At 41.6% G+C, this 19415-nt stretch overlaps 1 protein-coding gene across 1 annotated transcript; it reads left to right on the top strand.

The window, feature by feature from the left end:
• Positions 1-6938: 6938 nt before the first annotated feature.
• On the top strand, positions 6939-16671 carry LOC121864162 (transmembrane protein 94-like). Its single transcript, XM_042363146.1, has 6 exons — positions 6939-7035; positions 8485-8591; positions 8925-9071; positions 9378-9514; positions 9791-9975; positions 16445-16671. The coding sequence occupies exons 2-6, from the start codon at positions 8488-8490 to the stop codon at positions 16448-16450; spliced, it is 579 nt and encodes a 192-aa protein (XP_042219080.1). The 5' UTR covers positions 6939-7035; positions 8485-8487; the 3' UTR covers positions 16451-16671.
• Positions 16672-19415: the final 2744 nt, after the last annotated feature.

Genomic DNA, 19415 nt, shown 5'->3' on the forward strand with positions numbered 1-19415 from the left:
ACCAGCCTCCATCCCCGTGTGCCCAGCCATCTCTTCTACTAACGTAAGTGTTAAACCTTGATTTTTTTTTTACCTGGTACAGTATATTATTCTCTTATTGATATTTCTCTTCTATATTATGTGTGTGTGCATACCATCATAAAATTAAAATACTATTTTTACTACAACGTACGTATTGTGTCGGAAAAAGTGGAGTTTGGGGGTCGGCCCAGTCTCTATTTCAATTAATCCCAAATGTTCTGTTATTTCGTTTACGCGTTTCTCGTTTTACGCGGACCTCCACGGGTTCAATTGACCGCGTAAATCAAGACTATGTTGTACTTATTCGTTTTATATAGATAAGATGATATTTCTTGTTTGAACTTGTTTTTAGATGAACATTATTTGTCATCACTTTATTTGTCATCTGGTCTGATTTCTTGTGGATGAGGTTGGATGTTACAGCGATAGTGATGATTTGATAACATCCAAAATGATGAAGATATTGATGATAGTGATGATATTAATGTTGTTGGTGATGGTAGTGATGATTTTGATGGTAGTGATTATGATGACAGTGACGAGATTGATAATATTGATTTGCAAGATGGTAGTGATGTTGATAATGATGATGATTGTAGTTTACACAATGTAGACCACTCAGTTAACTTAATGTACACCACTCAATTTACACATTGTACACCACTCAGTTTACACATTGTACACCACTCAGTTTACACATTGTACACCACTCAGTTTACACATTGTACACCACTCAGTTTACACATTGTACACCACTCAATTTAAACATTGTACACCACCCAATTTACACATTGTACACCAGCTTCCACAATACTGTACTGTGTGTGTGTATGTGTATATATATATATATATATATATATATATATATATATATATATATATATATATATATATATATATATATATATATATATATATATATATATATATATATATATATACAGTTGTACCCCACTTAACGCGGTCAATTGAACCCAGAGGGTCCCGCGTTAAGTGAAATCCGCGTTAAGTGAACAACAGAACATATGGGATTAATTCCAATAGAAACCGGCCCGACCCCCAAACTCCACTTTTTGAAGGCACATACCTATGTTGTAGTAAAAATAACATCTTAATTTTATGATGGTACATGCACACAATTAATACTTAAGAGAAATAGAGAAATACAGTCGCCAAGTTAATGTCCATTCAAATAATGGACTCAACTCCCTCCCCCTCTCACACTACACAGCCGGCTAACAGATGGTCGGTCGGTCCCTCCCTCCCCCCCCACCCCCCACCAACCGTCCCAAGGAGATGTGTGGGATAACCTCAAACTAAAGTTAGGAAAATATAATTGACATTGCTGGATTCCTTGTAAGACCAGGAATATTTTGAATATAAATGTCATATATTTTGCACAAAAGATAACATAGTTACCTAGAGAAAATTTTTTATCTAAAAATTGTAAGTTTAAAGCAAAATATATGATGTTTATATTCAAAATGATCACCAAATTATAAGAATTCCAGCAATGTAAATTATATTCTGACCGGGTAATTTGTATGAATTTTATGAGCTAAAACAAATATCTTCAGTTAATAAAAAAAAATAATAATTCTTCACAGGGTAACAGATGGTCGGTCGGTCCCTCCCTCCCCCCCACCCCCCACCAACCGTCCCAAGGAGATGTGTGGGATAACCACTAAATTTTAATAAATAATACCTCAAACTAAAGTTAGGATAATATAATTGACATTGCTGGATTCCTTGTAAGACCAGGAATATTTTGAATATAAATGTCATATATTTTGCACAAAAGATACCATAGTTACCTAGAGAAAAATTTTTTATCTAAAAATTGTAAGTTTAAAGCAAAATATATGATGTTTATATTCAAAATGATCACCAAATTATAAGAATTCCAGCAATGTAAATTATATTCTGGCCTGGTAATTTGTATGAATTTTATGAGCTAAAACAGGCAGTCAGGCAGGGTGGCGGGTGGGGCAAATCTAAAAATAGCGTCTCGGACACTCACCGCGTATATGTGGAAAAAATCCGCGTTAAGTGAAAGTTCAGCTTTGGCAAGGCACCGCGTAAAACGCCAAAGCGGGTAAAACTGTATGATATATATATATATATATATATATATATATATATATATATATATATATATATATATATATATATATATATATATATATATATATATATATATATATATATATATATATATATATATATATATATATATATATATATATATATATATATATATATATATATATATATACACACACAGTTGTACCCCACTTAACGCGGTCAATTGAACCCAGAGGGTCCCGCGTTAAGTGAAATCCGCGTTAAGTGAACAACAGAACATATGGGATTAATTCCAATAGAAACCAGCCCGACCCCCAAACTCCACTTTTTGACGACACATAACTATGTTGTAGTAAAAATTCTATCTTAACTTTATGATGGTATGAAAAAACAAGTAATATAGAAGAGGTTAGGTTAGGAAAGATAAAGGTTAACATAGGAAAAATAAAGAATAGGTTAAAAAACGAAAAATTTTGTGGAACACTTACGGTAGTAGAAGAGATGGGTCGGCATACGGGGATGGAGGCTGGTTCCGAGGCAGAGGGCAGATTACTGGCCCTCAGGTGAATCACCATTACTAGGTGAATCACCATCACTGTCACTTACAGTTGTCAGGGCTTACCTGACAAATCCCTCAAAGTCAACTTCACTATCACTGGCTTGGGCTGGCTGTGGTGGGTTGCGGGCGAAGAACTCGGTTATGCTTTGCTGACGGCTGGCTTTGATGTTGTCATGATACACCGTGATGTACGGCTCCATAGCCTGCACCAGTCGGGTATGGAAGACTTCATAGCGTTCATCGTCATTGTCGCGGGAAAGGACGGACTTAATTTTTTCTGCAAACTCTATGGCACACTTAATATCACTATGACTTAAACTAGGTTCTTCGGAGAATGACGCACCTTCTTCCTCCTCTTCACTGGCGTGTTCTTCTTCCAACATCTCGTCGGCAGTCACTTCAGGATCTTTGATCACCTCCAGGATGTCTTCGTTGGTGGTCTCGGAGAAGCCTTCAGCTGTAATATTGAGCGCAGCTTCTCTGGCAAGGTCCACTGCTACTGCAACAGTCTGAACCTCACCAGTCACAGGTTCACTCCTCCTCTCACCTGGTATGCCATGCAACACGTCTCCATGCGTGACGAATCGTAGCAATAGTCAGCAGATCCCATGCCTCCACCAAGAAGTCTACAGCTTGTTTAACGTTAAACTTCTTCCAAAATTGTTTGACGAGAAGTTCTTGAGTCACCGCCTCTTGTTCCTTGTCCTCGTCGCTTTTGCTCTCGCTGTCGGTGTCACCCAGCTTACGCAACTCATCCTTGGTGTTGGTAGAGTCGTTCAGGAGCTTGAACTTCTTTGCAGAGTATGCAGCTTTCACATTGCAGATCAACTCCTGGTCCATGGGCTGGATTAATGACGTAGTGTTGGGAGGAAGGAAGACCACTTTTACGTTGGGGTGACGATCCATAAGTAGGGGCGAGTGTCCAGGTGCGTTGTCAAGGAGCAACAAAATATTGAATGGAACATTCTGTTGCTCACAGAATTTCTTCACGTCGGGAACAAAACAGTTGTCAAACCAGAAGAGGGACAGAGAAGAGGACATCCACGCCTTACGTGCGGTTAGCCAGTGGACATTAAGCTTTGTTTCCCGTTTTCTGAGGTTCTACAAGCGCGGTGGATTTGAATGTTATATAGCGTAATGTGAATTAAATGGGGTTTTTAGGAATGACAATGATGTGCACAGTACATAATCAGGTATATATTTACCAATTTTATTTTGCAGAGTCAAAACTAGGGCATGCAATGAAAATCATATAAGATTGCACTGTAATTAAAGAAACAAAATTTATTTACAGGAAAAAAGAATACAGTAAATGCCATTCTATAAGAGTAAGCAGTAACTTACATAAAACTCAAATCATTCTTAAATGTGCCAACTCTTTAAGATTAATAACTCAGTAAGACCACACTAAAACATATATTTTCAGTGATCACCATTAGCCCTCTACTTCAAGAACCTCATCTGTCAAGTTGTGAAAAAATTGTGCGTGATTAGATATACCTGCAAGCATATCTTAAAAAAATATCTTCAGAGGGCAAAAATTTGACTCATGACCCTGAACGTTTGAGGCACTCAGATGAGAAAAGAGCTCCATTTACAGTTTAAGTTTTTAAACTATTTCTTTCTTTGGTTTTGAAGAGAATAATTTTGCTGAATACTCTTTCACATTCAACCCAAAATTATCGTACAAACCGTACGATAATAGAAAATGTTATCGTACATCGTGACGAAGATGAATTTATCTTTTACTTTTTTTTACTTTTATCCTCTTCGCCACTGATCGGCTTGTTAGCCGCTTGGGCGATTGGTCACGTCTCTTTTCATTTATATTCTTCACCAAAAGATCGGCTCGCTAGCCGCCCGGGCGATCGGTCACGTCTCTGTCACGCACTGTTGGCAAATGCTGGGCATGCACCGGCTCCTGAATGTACCTGAACCCGCTCCAGTGTTGGTCAAGTCTTCTCTTGAAAGAGCTCACACTCGGTGCCGTCACAACACTCTCTGGTAGATTGTTCCAAGAGTTTACAACCCTCACTCCGAAAAGTTTGCCCTCACGGTTTTCTGGACTTGAGGCTTCTTCAATCTTGAGCTGTGACCCCTTGTGGGGCGAGCGCCCGCCAGCTCCAAGTAAGGACACTCAACTGAGTAGTGCCCCCCTGAGATGCTTATACGCCTCAACTAGGTCCCCCCTTGCCCGTCTGTAGTATAAGCTAGGCAAGTTCAGGCGCTCCAATCTCTCAGGGTAGCTGAGGTGCCGAAGTGCAGGCACCAGTCTGGTGGCCCTCCTTTGAACATTTTCAACCAACTGACAATCCCTAGCATATCTCGGGGACCAGATGAGGTGACAGTACTCCAGATGGGGAAGCACTTCACTCCTGAAGATCGTCACGAGGGACGGACCGTCTAGATATCTGAACGACCTTCTTATAAGACCCAATAATTTATTTGCCTGATTTACCTTCTTCTTACAATGGCCCGAGAACTTCAGCTCATTGTCAACATACACACCTAGGTCCTTCTCACATACAGTCTCAATTACTGCATTTTCTTCATCCCGTTGGGACATATGATACGCCTCCTTACCGTTGGTACGCCCCAGGTGCATCCTCTTACACTTCGTGACATTGAATCTCAGCAGCCATTTCTTCGACCATTCCTGGAGCCCACAGAGGTCCTTCTGCAACTCTTCACAGTCCGCTTGGTTCTTAATTTCCCGAAATAACTTGCCATCATCGGCAAACATTTGTATGGAGGAGTGTACAACGTCAGGCATGTCATTTATGAAACAAACAAACAACAGCGGGCCCAATACACTGCCCTGTGGTACCCCACTTGTTACAGGTGCAGATGACGATTTCGTGCCATTAATCACCACACACTGCTTGCGGTCATGTAGAAAGTCTTCTATCCACGCTAGGACATTTCCCCGAATTCCGTACCCTTCCAGTTTGATTTTCAGCCTTTCGTGGGGTACACTGTCGAAAGCCTTGGCAAAATCTAGGTAAATATTGTCGATATTACCACCCCGTTCTAGAATATGGGTCCAAATATCCAATACCTTGAGCAATTGTGTTAAGCAAGAGCGCCCCGGCATAAAACCGTGTTGGCAATCTTTTACAAGGTTGTTTCGTAGTAGATGTTCCATCGCTGCATCTCTGATAATACTCTCAAGTACTTTACATATTATGCTGGTCAGGCTCACCGGTCTATAGTTGTTCGTGGAGTGACTATCGCCCTTCTTGAAGATAGGACTCACATAAGCCACTTTCCATTCACTGGGGACCATTTGTTCATCCAGGCATTTACAAAACAGGAGCTTCAGGGGCTCTGCAAGCTCGTTGCACAGCTCTCATACATGCACGTAAATCACTGTAGGTGCGCGTGATCTAGTTATATGCTGATAACCACAAGGAAAGAAGAAAACACGAAGTTCCCAAGCGCTTTCGTGTAATTGAAGATGTGAATTACACGAAAGCGCTTGGGAACTTCGTGTTTTCTTCTTTCCTTGTGGTTATCATACATGTATGATAATTATCATACATGTGACAACTCTGCTGCTTCAATATGATTGGCCAGCCAATTCAAATGCTATGATACCTGAAGGTCATGTCATGTCATGTCATGTCGCGAAGAGGAGGAGACAAGTGACTGGCAACATGGCGGGTACAGAAATTTACTCCTAGAAATTTTGTGAAATGTTCCGTTAATATTGATTTGCACAAGAAATGATATGAAGTCGTATGTTTTATTTTTTTTTGTAGCTGTAATATTGAAAATTGAAATCTTGCGGACAGCCAATGGATGAATATTAACATAAAATATTATAGTTCCATAATATTTTTTTTAATAATAGAAAATAAGGGAGAAAGGGAACACGGTGTTCTTACTTTCACTTCTAGCGAGAATAAATGTCCCTCATTCATTACTGTACAGAGAGACATAAATAAAGCCAATTATGCCAAACTGAAATTACCCTAAGATCTTAATGTTACATAAAGAATATTTATCTCAATTATATATATTTTATTAGACCTGTTTATATATCTAGCAGTATTATTTATCTTTTCTGAAATACGAAAAAGAATTTAAATCACCAACATACTGTAGTTTACGTAACTATTAAATACAATTTCAACCTTTATATATCTTCAATAGTTTAATAAAACCATTAAATATATATAAAATTATACATTTAAATAAGAGAACTGTGCGTTAGATACATGAATAATGAAAAAAAAAGTTATCACCATTAAATTAGTTTCTTTAGGTTGTTTGTGGTGTTTAGGAGGACAGCTGATCACTCCTCACAACTCAGACCAAATTTCCCATTCAAGTTTTATCTCTCCCCTTACCATGTGATAAACAATCAGGTAAGGTCCTAAAACGTATATTAAAACCACTAATTAAACCTGAATTAATTTTAAAACTAGAATAAAGTTACGTAGTTGTAGATGAGATACGAATGGTGACTTGTTGTGCTTGTATAATAATTGACCTTTTTGAGTGAATACATAATTATTTATTTGTATATTGAGGGATTAAATAAGTATATGATGTGAAAGAGTGTGTTTTGGGGGTGTTATTTAGCGAGGGAGATGAGTTATGTATAATGGGTTAGTGTTATGTTGTTTACGTGTATATTAAGGTCAAGTTCTTTCTGGGTTTGTGTTATTTGACCTGTTCTTGATATAGTTTGATCTTATTTAACCTATTTTTGACATATTTTGACCTTATTTGACCTGTTTTATATAGTTTGACCTTATTTCACCTGTTTTTTTTATAATTTGACCTTATTTGACCAGTTCTTGATATAGTTTAGCCTTATTTGACCTGTCCTGTCCCCTAAAATATTAAAATTACCCAAACTAACCTAGCCAAAGGTAATTCTAACCAACCTAACCAATTTTAATATATTTTAACCTAACCCAAATAAAACCAAATCTAACCTAATAATCTTGTGGTCATTTTTGGTTAGGTTAGGTTCTTAACAATGAAAATATAGTGTTAGTGGATTATTTATATTATTTTCTTTTATAATTTATCTCTATAATCAGTCTCTTGAATGTCATTTTTATTTGAATTTTTTTTACCCAAATTAATTTTTAGCTGTGTAATTTATTTATTTGTTGCTTGTGTTTACTTTGTTATTTTTAGTTATATTTATAATTGAATGTTACTCTGGGTAGCTTCAGATGACCGATTAAATGTCGAAAAAGTCTGAATTACTAATACAGTCGAGTAACACTTGAAATGTTGGATACTGTACAAGAATAAAGGACTATTTCTTAAGCAGTTTTAGTGGATATATATATATTTTTTTTTACATAGATCATTCTGTTCATTGTCATCCTCGCTGCAATGTTCAGTTACTTGGTGATGGCAGTGTGACAAGGAAGCTAAGTCCAGAATATGTCTTCAAAAGCAATACTCAATCTGCTTAATCAGCGCACATGGCTTGATTGATTAATACACCAAGGCAGTCAGTTTGAACCTGTGGTCTATTCACCCTGGATATATCATCTGTCGTACCGTATTAAAAAAAAATCAGCAAAATATCCCTCGCAGACATCTGGCAGAAGAATTACAGTCTGGTGATGGCCTCATGACTTAGCGTTCCGTCAGCTCTTCTACTGTTATATATATCGTCTGTGTTGTGTACGAACTGATTCAAGTGAAATACAAAGAAAGGAGGTGGGAGATGTTATACTGGCAGATAGTAGCATTCATTCCTGTGTGTTATATGTCAGGTTTGGTAAAATGATTATAAACTTGTTGCTTAATGTTGTTGTTGTTGTAGAATATTTCCTTTTGTTTTGAAGGAAATGGCCTGCAGTGCTGATGGCTTACCCACAAGTGAGGCCCTCAGTCTCTTGCATGAGGACATCTCCATCGCTTTGGATGAATATCAGAAGACAGAAGCTGAAAAGTAAGTGTAAAAAAGATTATTAATTAATTTTGAAATACAGTATTAACCTGTGGGGCATATTGGAGTCTATACTTTCTTGTAAATGAGGCGTATAGACTAACCAGGGCGTATGTGCGAATATCTCAACTCGGTTCAATTATTCGGGCTGTACTGCATGTTTTCTGCCCTTGGTTTCTTATGGGATTGTACCACGCTGGAGGTGTATCCACATTGCCTGACAATGATGCTATGGACTGACACAGAAAATGGGAAATTGAGCAACCCAGTGATGTGCCCTTGCTATTGTAAACACCTCATATGTTTGGTGATATTGTATTATGTTTTATATTTCAGGAACAAAGGTTTTGGACCAAAGAGTGTTCTGTATGAAGCCTTCCACCACAAGAGTAGTCTCTCTGTGTTTCATTGGACATCAGTGATAGCGTTGATCGTTGAAGGCATCGTGCTGCTGGTGGCCTTCGCTGCATGTAATGACCCCAGGTGTGTACAGTATGGGTCCATAAAATACAACAGGCATATGAAGTTACCTTTGATTCTTTCTGTGCTATATATTGACCTGAGAATGTGGACTGGTGTAATATTCTCCATACATAGGTAAAAATATGACCTTATGATTTGGTATGAGTGTAAATACAAGCAAACATACAGTAGCAGTAAAGCAACCATTTGTTGACAGATAGGATAACTACTCTGATGTCCTTAATAATTTTTCCATTAGAGAATTTAAGATGAATTTTGTTCTGTTTAGATTTACAGATGATGTAATATGTTTATTATTATTATCAGGTACCAGCATCTTCCTGCCGAGTCCTTCTTCATTTTCTTAGCAGTAATTCTTAACGTGTACTTGGTGTGGTGGGACACTCAGCTGAGGCACAAAGAGGTCCCAAGACTCACACACAACGTCTTAAAGGATCTTAAAGGTAAAGCATTGTGACTTACGGTAACGTTTTTTTATTAATATCCGAACATTGTCTGTGAATTTTAAAACTGTTCTTTATTTAGTTACCCACAAAAGTACCGTCAGTGTGTGTGTTGTTTCATACTAGGACCTTGACACTACTCTCCTGCAACTTTCTACACTTATCATTACACCACTACCCACCACTGTTCTCTCCTAACTACAGTATTTGAGGTTTCTTTGTCACTTACTCTTGCTTGTTTCCGTTGGTGTCATGCGTGCCATTTTTTTTTTTCAGAATACCACGGCAATGTGTTGTGGTCTGCCGAGAACTATCCTCACCTCCACTCCCCCTGCATCACCCTCCAGTGGACTCGTCGCGATGGTAACACAGTCAACCTCCCTTGGTCTCTCCTGGTGCGTGGGGATATTATACTCATGAAACCTGGACAGAAAGTTCCTGCTAGATGTAGGCCCATGCAGGTAAGTAGTATAATTTTTATTTATTCCTAACATTTACTGGTACTACAGTATATGCACAAATGATGCAACCCTGGTGCCTAAGGTCCGTAATTGCCTTGGATAATGAGGAGTATCTATTGAAATATATGTGGTGAAAGTTGCTGGCTGAGAAAGCATCTCCCCTTATTCAAATTAATTCTTATGGGGGAAAATTGCCCCAATATTCACAATTTCGTTATTTTCAATGACTTTTAGGAATGCCTCCCTTGCGATAACTGGGGTATTCCTGGTACAGTATGCACGTGACACAGTACAGCCGGGCAGTCACCCAGCTGACCCAATGCCTTAATACATATGTTCACTTCCCACACATACACACACATGCTCTTAATTTTTTTTTTTTTAGTTTTATAATTTCTTTATTTCTAAGCCACATTAGAGTATTGTAATGATTTCTTTTCTTCTCAAACAAGCACAGAGAAGCGATAAACATACTGAGATAAGGGAGAAGGATGGTTTGTTGATCCTTTATATAATGTACTTTAAACCTTTGTTATCAAACCACTATAAAACTATTTAAAATTCAGATACTGTACCATGTGGCAACAATGGTACATATTCTGTTACGAGTAATACTATTAGAAATGTCGTTTGACAATAAATTGACGATACGTATTTAGATAGCCAAGCAACTTATGAATTACACTGGTGTCAATATACATTACTGGACCCTCGATAAAGAATGATATTAGGTTCCTGAAACCTCAATTAGTTGTGAATCATTCTTTACTGAACTTCTTATGGGAAAGAGGGCTAGGGTCTGAACATCGCAAAGATTGACTTTTTTAACTATAGTACGTATGCCTATTTTCATCCACGATGGCGTCACAGCAGTAGAGTACTGCATTCACAAGAGTACTGTACTGTACATAACATAAAATATGGTAAGAAATGATTTATTGAGAATCGTGCATGTCGTATTCTCTTTACCACCGATCAACAACTAACCATCACCATCTCCCTACTGTACACCCATCTTATGATGTCAAACAACAAGCATGGAATTATTGTGATCCTAATACTACTCATAATAAAATCACTGGTACTGTACTTCCCAAGGTAAAACTACTTTGTTCAGCAGCACACCTCCATACATTATTTGTTACTTATGGCATTATAAATTTTATGATTTGACAGATAAGGATGGGTGTTTTATTCATATTTTATTTTGCGTTATTAACAAGGTTCTGAGTTATGAATAAATCAACTTATGAACAGGTCCTGAAATGTAACCCGTTCATTATTCAGGGGCCCCTGTACAGTATACAGATTCATCCAAGGCAAACACTTGGATGGATGCCAATATGCAGAAATTAAAAGCAATATAACATTTACGAGACAAAAACTTATCATATTTTCTTTAAGATCTGGAGAAAAAATATAACTTAAGTGTACATCTATTATCTATACTGTAATTCAAAATTTATATTTCTTTAATATTGTATACCATCAGCTTCAAATTATATAAAGTTAAATTTACCTGTACATGTGGTTTCTTCTCCAACACTTTCTATGAAGATATTTCATTCCATCCATCAATGGGTCCCAGCTTTCATAATGTGTGAGAAGTGAGACAGCAATAAAAGATGTCATCATGGGAATTGCACCAATATAAATTAGCAGTGAATACTTGATGCCCTTGAGCCAGATGTCCACAAACATTGTCAAGGGAATAGTTAAGCTCAAAGATAAAGTAGCCATCAATGATGAAGTAAGGAAGCATCCCCTGCAAAATAAAACACCTTCAATTCCCAAGTAATTCCAATGTAGGTCAAACAATTACAGTATTACCCCGCCTAACGCGGTTTCACTTAGCGCGTTTTCGCATATACGCGGTGCCTTGCCAGAGCTGAACTTTCACTTAACACAGATTTTTTCCACATATACGCGGTGAGTGTCCGGCTCGAGATGCTATTTTTAGATTTTGCCCACGCGCCACCCGCCTGCCTGCCTGCCTGTGCTCCTCGCCTCTCCCTCCTCCTCCCTCCGCTTGGGCAAGCCGCGCGGTAAGGTTGCGCAGTGTGTGTCTTTGTTGCGTTATCACTGACGTCATATGACGTATCGGACTGTGATTGGCCATGCATCCCTACCCCCCTCTGCTGCTAGCTGTAATTGGCTTAAAGTATTATGACGTGACCACCCCGGGGAGGGAGGGAGGGAGGAGAGACGACGCTTGACCTAGCCGCGGCAGTTTCATCCCTCAAGGCCACACCGTGTTAACGCGCATCCATTGTTCCGTAAAATGGCTTCCGCCGGACCACCATCGCCCCCAGAGAGAGACCTTTCCTTACCTGGACCCAGCGGCACTAAGCCAAAGAAGACACGACGTTCATTAAGCTACGAGGTGAAGTACCAAATTGTTCAAGATTTGGAGAAAGGAAGACGGCAAGTTGATCTCGCGCGCCAGCATGGCGTCAACGAATCTACGATTCGTACGATCAAGAAGGATGCAGCCAAGATCAAAGAGCACATGAAAATCACAAAGTCTGCAGGTGCTTCATCTATCAGGTATTGCCAGAACAGGGTGCTGGCAAAAGTGGAAAATTTGCTGGTGAGTTATTTGGTGCGTCAGGCGCGACGCAACATGGCGGTGGACACTCGCTCAGTGCAGGAGTACGCACGTGAGCTATACGCAGCAGTGACACGTAAACTGGGAATTGCAGAGCCCAAACCCTTCAATGCTTCCTCTGGTTGGCTGCATAGGTTTAAGAAGAGGAACAAGATCACCAACATCAACATTGGTGGTGAGGAAGCGAGTGCTGACCGTGTGGCGGCTAGAGATTTTCCTCCGTTCTTACGTGAGATTATGGAGGAAGGACAGTACACTGACGACCAGGTGTTTAACATGGACGAATCTGGTCTTTTCTGGAAAAAGTTACCTTCCAAGACCTTCGTTGTCCAGTCTGCCAGCAAGGTAAGGGGTCGGAAGTTGCAGAAGGAACGCATCACCGTCCTGTTTACCACCAATGCCTCCGGTACCTGTAAACCAAAGTTATCGGTGATTCACACAGCCCGCAAGCCGCACGCCTACAAGAATATGGACATGAACAAGCTTAATGTCCACTGGCTAACCGCACGTAAGGCGTGGATGTCCTCTTCTCTGTCCCTCTTCTGGTTTGACAACTGTTTTGTTCCCGACGTGAAGAAATTCTGCGAGCAACAGAATGTTCCATTCAATATTTTGTTGCTCCTTGACAACGCACCTGGACACTCGCCCCTACTTATGGATCGTCACCCCAACGTAAAAGTGGTCTTCCTTCCTCCCAACACTACGTCATTAATCCAGCCCATGGACCAGGAGTTGATCTGCAATGTGAAAGCTGCGTACTCTGCAAAGAAGTTCAAGCTCCTGAACGACTCTACCAACACCAAGGATGAGTTGCGTAAGCTGGGTGACACCGACAGCGAGAGCAAAAGCGACGAGGACAAGGAACAAGAGGCGGCGACTCAAGAACTTCTCGTCAAACAATTTTGGAAGAAGTTTAACGTTAAACAAGCTGTAGACTTCTTGGTGGAGGCATGGGATCTGCTGACTATTGCTACGATTCGTCACGCATGGAGACATGTGTTGCATGGCATACCAGGTGAGAGGAGGAGTGAACCTGTGACTGGTGAGGTTCAGACTGTTGCAGTAGCAGTGGACCTTGCCAGAGAAGCTGCGCTCAATATTACAGCTGAAGGCTTCTCCGAGACCACCAACGAAGACATCCTGGAGGTGATCAAAGATCCTGAAGTGACTGCCGACGAGATGTTGGAAAAAGAACACGCCAGTGAAGAGGAGGAAGAAGGTGCGTCATTCTCCGAAGAACCTAGTTTAAGTCATAGTGATATTAAGTGTGCCATAGAGTTTGCAGAAAAAATTAAGTCCGTCCTTTCCCGCGACAATGACGATGAACGCTATGAAGTCTTCCATACCCGACTGGTGCAGGCTATGGAGCCGTACATCAAGGTGTATCACGACAACATCAACACCAGCCGTCAGCAAAGCATAACCGAGTTTTTCGCCCGCAACCCACCACAGCCAGCCCAAGCCAGTGATAGTGAAAGTGAAGTTGACTTTGAGGGATTTGTCAGGGAAGCCCTGACAACTGTAAGTGACAGTGATGTTGATTCACCTAGTAATGGTGATTCACCTGAGGGCCAGTAATCTGCCCTCTGCCTCGGAACCAGCCTCCATCCCCGTATGCCGACCCATCTCTTCTACTACCGTAAGTGTTCCACCTAACTTTTAGTTTCTCTTAGGTAACCTTCATTTTTCCTATGTTAACCTTTATCTTTCCTAACCTAACCTCTTCTATATTACTTGTTTTTTCATACCATCATAAAGTTAAGATAGAATTTTTACTACAACATAGTTATGTGTCGTCAAAAAGTGGAGTTTGGGGGTCGGGCTGGGTTCTATTGGAATTCATCCCATATGTTCTGTTGTTCACTTAACGCGGATTTCACTTAACGCGGGACCCTCTGGGTTCAATTGACCGCGTTAAGTGGGGTACAACTGTATAGAAGGTGTTAACTAAGAAGACAATTCCAAAAAAAAAGAATCTTTACTGCAAAATTTTTTTCTTGCATTATCAGCTAAGAGAGGAATGTATGATATTCTCTGAAACACTTCAATTCAGAAACAAATTCAGACTTTATTTCAAGAAATAAAGTATAAAGGTAAGCACCTATTTGGTACATCCTTTTTCTCTATGATACAGTGGCTACAATCAAGAACATATACACACACACACTGTTCGTTTTTGTCACTCATCCTCTAAACCGCTAAGACACATGCATTGTGCGATATTGTTCCCTTCCACAACAATGCTCAAAGACATCCTTCTACATTTTCCCTGTCACTTTACACAATCTAGCATCCTCAAACCACAGAGTCCATTCTCAAAAAGTACTTGATGCCATACTGTCTAGTCAGGCTCAAGATGATTATAAACTAACCTAAGGTATCATATTGTTTCACACAGAGTAAGCACAGATACTTCTTTTAGCTACTGTACCTATAGTTTTTTATTTTCCTTTTTTATGATGGTTTTTCAATAATCATAATCTATGGTTTAAACATATGGGAGATTATGGCCGGAATCAACATTTCAAAGAGGTCATGGTCATCAGTGCCCAACCATAAAAATTCTGGACATATTAATCAAATTTCATAAATGAGATTGACAATATCAATACTTTGTTATAAATGGTTTAATTGATAAAGCATTACTAACCAAAGCCAAAGAAGTTCAGACAGGACAGTTCCTACTAAGCCATTAACAGACATGTAGAACAGGTGTTGCAGATTTGGCAACTGAAATGTCTCCCATCCAAAAACATCCAACAGGGGGAACCCGGGCCACAGAATGATGGTATTGAAAAAGCCCACAAATCCTGGAGAAAAAAAAATATTAATAAGAAAACAAATTAAAAAGACCAATACATTCAACCTATCTATCTACAGTACCTACACCAACTGTGCCACAAATTTTGTTTTATTTCAAGAAGTTAAAATCATTACACTTTAATAATTCACACCCGAATAACTGAAGGCAATAAATTTGTACAGAATAAAGCAAAATTATCTCTCCCTGAAAAATAAGAATCCTCTCTTTGTGTTAGTGTTGTGTTCTGACAGTTTAACGGTGTGAATTCCCATGAAGAAGTAAATACAATGCCTGCCAAGTAACTGAAGTATGGCATATGAATACGATGTGACAGTTAGAAATTCAATGACAACACAATTGTATTAGCTTATGACTACCTGGTAAATGTAATAGGAGAGTGGTTAAGTTATCATTTCATATTACTGTACAGCTATATTGCTAAAGTATTACCTTCAAGAACTATAAAAACATTGACCAGATCATGATGGATCAGGGAGTTGATCATTCTTTGAACTGGGTCGACTCCTCTGATTTGCCCTTTGAGGAGATGCTGATATTACATAATGATGTCTTCTAGTCCATTTCAAACCATTATTGTCCAGAGGTGGCAAAGAAAATTACAGTACGAGATGACTCTCGTTGGAATGACTCCTCTATAAGTTCACTTTGTATGGATCGTAGAAGTGCTGAATGAGAGAAGCACAGGCAGTGAACAGACCGTACTAGATCAGAGTACATAATATGACTGTGCGTACGGCTGTTGTTTGTTCAGTGTGGGCACACAACGCTGAATATTGTATACTACAGAAGTCAAATGGCCTCATGTGGCAGTGACCAGAAAAAAATATATACAGTTATGAATGGGCTGTTGGGCCAAAGGTCTGGAATTACTATGCTTTGTTCCACTTCAAATGGTCAGCTTGCCTCAGATGTTTCCTAAGGTTTTTATGACAAAGATATCATGTGACCTTGATTGTGTTTCTTTAGATGAGAAATTTTCAGTTATTTTCAACCAAGTTACACAATAGAACTCACTCTTTCATCATTTTGTCTTACAGAGGTGAACAACATTCTGCACTATATCAAGGATTTGAAGAAGACTTTGTTGTCGTGATCTTACAAATGTATTTAAGGTATCACTCTCTTATGAACATACTGCAGACTTTATTTGTAGAATCATATATATGTGATTTTCAGAGGGTAATTTTGTGTGATCTGAAAAACAGGCTTTATTACATCCACTTCTGGTCTTGATACTGAAAATATGTAAAATTATAGTCATCCAGTCTCAAGTCTCATTTTCATCAGAGATCATACTATGCTGGATTAGTTACTTTCTCTGTTAGAGAGAAGCAAGTGATCCATCTGGTCCAGTCAGCCTATAGGTTGCATCATTCAACTGAAACTGCCTATGTTGAATTCATAATGATTTGGTAATAAACACTTGCACAGAAAAGTCCTCCCTCCTGGCCCTACTGGATCTCTCTGCAGCATTTGCAGCATGGCTTCAGGATCTTTGGTCATTCAGTGTCCATGATGATGCATTCTCACTGTTTGAGTCTTATCTGTCAGAGTGATCTCAATGTGTGATAGTTGGTGGAACCGTTTCAGACCCGGTCCCTTTGCAGTTTGTCGTCTCACAGGGATCAGTTTTGGGACCACTTCTGTTTACAGTCCATACCAGTAGTTTTGTAATTTTGCTGGATGTGTAGGTTACTAGTGTGCCCTGAAGAATGCTGTGATGGCTAGGGAAACACTGAGTAACACTGAGTCCGTTTATTGTGGATGAGAGAAATACAAGTGGTGACCAGCGTGTGCCAAGCACAGCTCACACAGTCAGACTGAAGCTGCCTTGCCATATGGCAGCCTCGGGGCAATGTTGCCACATAACACGTGCAGTGTTGCCACGTGATTATATATATAAATGCTACTCGGCACAGTAGCTTATGTACAGGGTTGCTACTTGGCACAGTAGCTTATGTACAGGGTTGCTACTCGGCACAGTAGCTTATATACATAACCTACATCTCCCTCCCCCCTCACGCTCATAGTCTTTGTCTTGAGCGGACTTCTTAGTCCTAAGTCGCTCCGAGCGTCGAGGTGCACTGTGGGGCGGATCCTCGTGAGGTGTAGGTGACTCGTCCTCGGTCAGGGGGCCAGCAGCAGGGGTGGGACTGGCCGGAGGAAGCGGCGGTTCCTCCACCAGACACGGCCACTCGGCATCCTGACCTTGTAGTCCTGCGACCGGCCGACGCCCATCACTATGCCCACCTTGTCCCAACGTGTCGTCGTCGGGTCCCAGACGCAGACAAGGGCACCAATCTCCAGTGGCTGAAGAGGGCGGGCACGGTCGTCATACCGAGCTTTGGCGTCCTGGGCACGTGAAGCGGCGCGGCGGTCACAGCTCTCGGCTTTGGTCTGCCAGTCCTTCGCAAAGGCCTTGGCGTGTGTAGGAACACAAGAGCGGAGAGGGTGACCATACAGGATCTGGGCAGGGGAGCGTCCTGTGTGGGTGGGAGTGGATGCGGGTTCTGGGCAGCTCTGTGTGGCAGTGCCAGGCGCGTCGCTCGTTAACTCACGCACCCTGCTGGCGGTGTACCGAGCAGCTGGGATCTGCTCAGGAAAGTCTCTGGGCACCACGCCTAACTCCTTGCAGTGCACCCACGACAACAAGGGTGTAGCGAGAGTAGGCCGCACGTCGATCCATCAGTAACACGACCTGTCGCCGTAGGTGATCTCTGCCTGAAAGGAGCCCACAGCGTCCGGCATCTGGGAACCGTCCGCATTGTAGTACTGCAGCTGCGGCGGTGGTCCCAGGCCGCGTTTGGTGAGGCCCAGTTTCTGGAGGTGCTTCAGGCCTATCACCGTAGTATCGGCGCCGGTGTCCGGTATCACCTCGATGTGACCCGACACATCACCGTGTGTGACGGCGACGCGGATAGTAGGGGAAGGGGTAGCCCTGGGGCGTGTGGTCGATTCCACCCTCCTGATGTGACTCCGCTGCTGCTTGGGGCTGCGTGGGCCATCTGGAGGGGGCTGCGTGCGAACCACCCCGAGGGAAGTGCGCTGCTGTCCTCCTCGTCTCGGGCTTTTGGGCTTGGGTTGGCGGCATCACTTGTCGTAGTGTCCATAGCGACCGCAGGCCTGACACTTGTGGCCTCGTGCAGGGCACCAGTCTGTGTTAGACCAGTGGCCCTTACGGTCACATCCACGACACAGTGCGTCGGCGGCCGGGCATGTCTTGGGGCTGTGCTGCTTTCCACAGCTGCCACAGGAAGCACTAGGCGGAGGCGTGGAAGAACGTGTGGCAGCCTTCGCGTTGTTGGCCGCCTTCTTATCCTTCTTGTATTGTGAGATAGCTCTCACAGCAGGTGGGGCCCGTAAGGCAGAGGTGGCGGACTTGGTGGTCTCGTATGACCGACATTCAGTCACTACCACCTGGAGTGTGGAGGAAGCGTCCAGGGGGATGAGTCGCTGCATCAACTCTTCATGCCTGACACCTGTCAAGATCCCGTGCTTGATCCAGGCTTCCTCACATTCCCGGCTGTGCGCCTTGCAGACGTCGATCTCCTCCGACAAACTCTTCAAACGTACAAAAAAGTCGTCAAAGGATTCGTTCTCCGCCTGCTTGCAGCTGGTAAAGGCACGGCGACGCAAAGCCTCGTTATTCCGACCCTTAACGTGCTCCTGTAAAAGGTCGAGCACATCCGTCACTGAAGATGTAGAATCGGGAGGCACTTGCAACGTGTGCTCCAAAACTCTCTGGGTCTCCAGCGACAAACACATCCGCAGTTGGATGAGCTGTTTGTTTGGAGGCATGTTGTCAAGGTCCACCATCGTGGAGTAATCTGTCCAACGCCGCCTCCACTCACGAAAAAGCTGAAACGTGACGTCTGGTGAGAGGGCGGGTGGGGGTTGAACAGATGCCTTGGGAGCTGTTGGGGTAGCAAGAGTACCTGGAGGACGCTGGTGTGGTGGAGGAGGGAGTGTACTGGCGCCTTGAAGCGCGCTACCTGCAAGTGAGGGAGG

This window comes from Homarus americanus, unplaced genomic scaffold (assembly GCF_018991925.1).
Source record: "Homarus americanus isolate GMGI-L3 unplaced genomic scaffold, GMGI_Hamer_2.0 scaffold59282, whole genome shotgun sequence".
NCBI classification, from domain to species: Eukaryota; Metazoa; Arthropoda; class Malacostraca; order Decapoda; family Nephropidae; genus Homarus; species Homarus americanus.

What these genes read in the sequence shown, in the direction of transcription:
- LOC121864162 (XM_042363146.1), top strand. Translation starts at nt 8,488, where the DNA reads ATGGCCTGCAGTGCTGATGGCTTACCCACAAGTGAGGCCCTCAGTCTC. An exon ending in GCTGCATGTAATGACCCCAG is followed by an intron (nt 9,072 to 9,377) that starts GTGTGTACAGTA and finishes TATTATTATCAG; the next exon opens with GTACCAGCATCTTCCTGCCG. An exon ending in CGTCTTAAAGGATCTTAAAG is followed by an intron (nt 9,515 to 9,790) that starts GTAAAGCATTGT and finishes TTTTTTTTTCAG; the next exon opens with AATACCACGGCAATGTGTTG.